General features: G+C 52.0%; 1 protein-coding gene across 1 annotated transcript; it reads left to right on the top strand.

Moving 5' to 3' along the window:
• Positions 1–27: 27 nt before the first annotated feature.
• On the top strand, positions 28–312 carry TERG_11819 (uncharacterized protein; the record flags this gene model as incomplete). Its single annotated transcript, XM_003237454.2, has 1 exon — positions 28–312. The coding sequence occupies one exon, from the start codon at positions 28–30 to the stop codon at positions 310–312; it is 285 nt and encodes a 94-aa protein (XP_003237502.2).
• Positions 313–1409: the final 1097 nt, after the last annotated feature.

The raw sequence follows: 1409 nt of genomic DNA, 5'->3' as shown, positions 1-1409 counted from the left end.
TGGTATCATCTATACTAATATGTACATATGCAGGTTGGAGGCCTTCCTTTGATAGAGCTAAACCACCTGGAGCTGCAATTCCTGCTGCTCAACGACTTTCGTCTGGCCGTCCCCGTCGAGGAGCTCGAGGCCTACGGCACCATGCTCGTCCAGTTCTATGCCAGGGAACTCGTTGCGCAACAGCAGCAACAACAACAACAACAACAACAGGGAACACCTCAGCCCGGTTCCAACGCCACGGCCACAAGCGCCATGCAACACCAGGGCGATCCTCCGGCCCAGAACGACAGATTCACACCAACACATACATAAAACGGCGCGCGAGTTACGAGTTTTTTTTTTTTTTTTTTCTCCCTTTCCCTTCCTCTCCTTGCTTTTTTTTTTTTTTGTCTATCTTTTCATCTTTCCTCTCTGTCTATCCTTTTCTAGTTTTCTTGACTTTTCTCCCCTATGATGAAACGGCAGTTGGTCCTTGTCAGACGTGCTCCCTCCAGATGTTGTGTACAGTGTACATCATACCATATCCCCTCCCCTCTTATATACTGGAGATATCCATTCCTCCCCTTCCGCTAACCCTCCCTGTATGTCTTGCTCTCCCTCTAATGGATGTATTTATTTGATGTCTGGATGGATGGACGCTTGATGGCCCCCCTTGTCTAGTCCTTGCCCTTAACCCCTTTTCCCTCTCTCTCTCTCTCTGCGTCCACTTTTTGAATCTACGGAGTAGCTACTTAGATCCGGAAACATCATCGTCGCTCATAATAATGTCTATTTTACCTCCCACGCGCGTCTCAGCCTCCCTTCTAGCTCGTCTCAGCTTCCTCCTCGTCGCTGCCCCTGAATCAGCCCTGAAGAAGCCCCTGAAAAGAGCCGCCAGCTTATGTAATCCGGCGTCTAATTCGGCCTTTTTTCTTCTTCTTCTTCTTCTTCTTCTTCGACTCCGTCAAAAACTTCGAACTTCTCGACATCGCAGCTTCAACGCTTCACTTCACTGTCACGCATTGTATAATAATATCTAATAGCCATCCCAGTCCTCCTGTTACTGCAGGACACACAGATAATACTCCTACGTCTACGCTGCGACTGCGATAACCTGCTTGTTCCCGCCGTCTAGATCCACGCGCGGTTCCGCCCTCTATCGACTCCGAGCCCTGTGGCGCCCCCTCCCCCCGATCAGACCTATCACCTCTGTCCGCCGTCCGACTTCCCTTCCCCCGCCGCCCTTTTCCCGGCAGCCTTGACGGCGCCAGCTTCATTGGGGATCGTTGCAACTGCATATCTAACCCGGCGAGGATCCCTGGGCCGTCGCAGTCGCCAACCACCAGCCTTACCTTAGCTGCTCTCCCGTCCCAGTCCTGTCCAGTGCTCGCTCCCTGCGCAAAAACTAAGCTGTGCCCTAGCGAGCTCCC

This window comes from Trichophyton rubrum (genome assembly GCF_000151425.1).
Source record: "Trichophyton rubrum CBS 118892 genomic scaffold supercont2.2, whole genome shotgun sequence".
NCBI lineage: Eukaryota > Fungi > Ascomycota > Eurotiomycetes > Onygenales > Arthrodermataceae > Trichophyton > Trichophyton rubrum.
The sequence above is the reverse complement of the archived record's forward strand: the minus strand, read 5'-3'. Positions and strand labels throughout refer to the sequence as shown.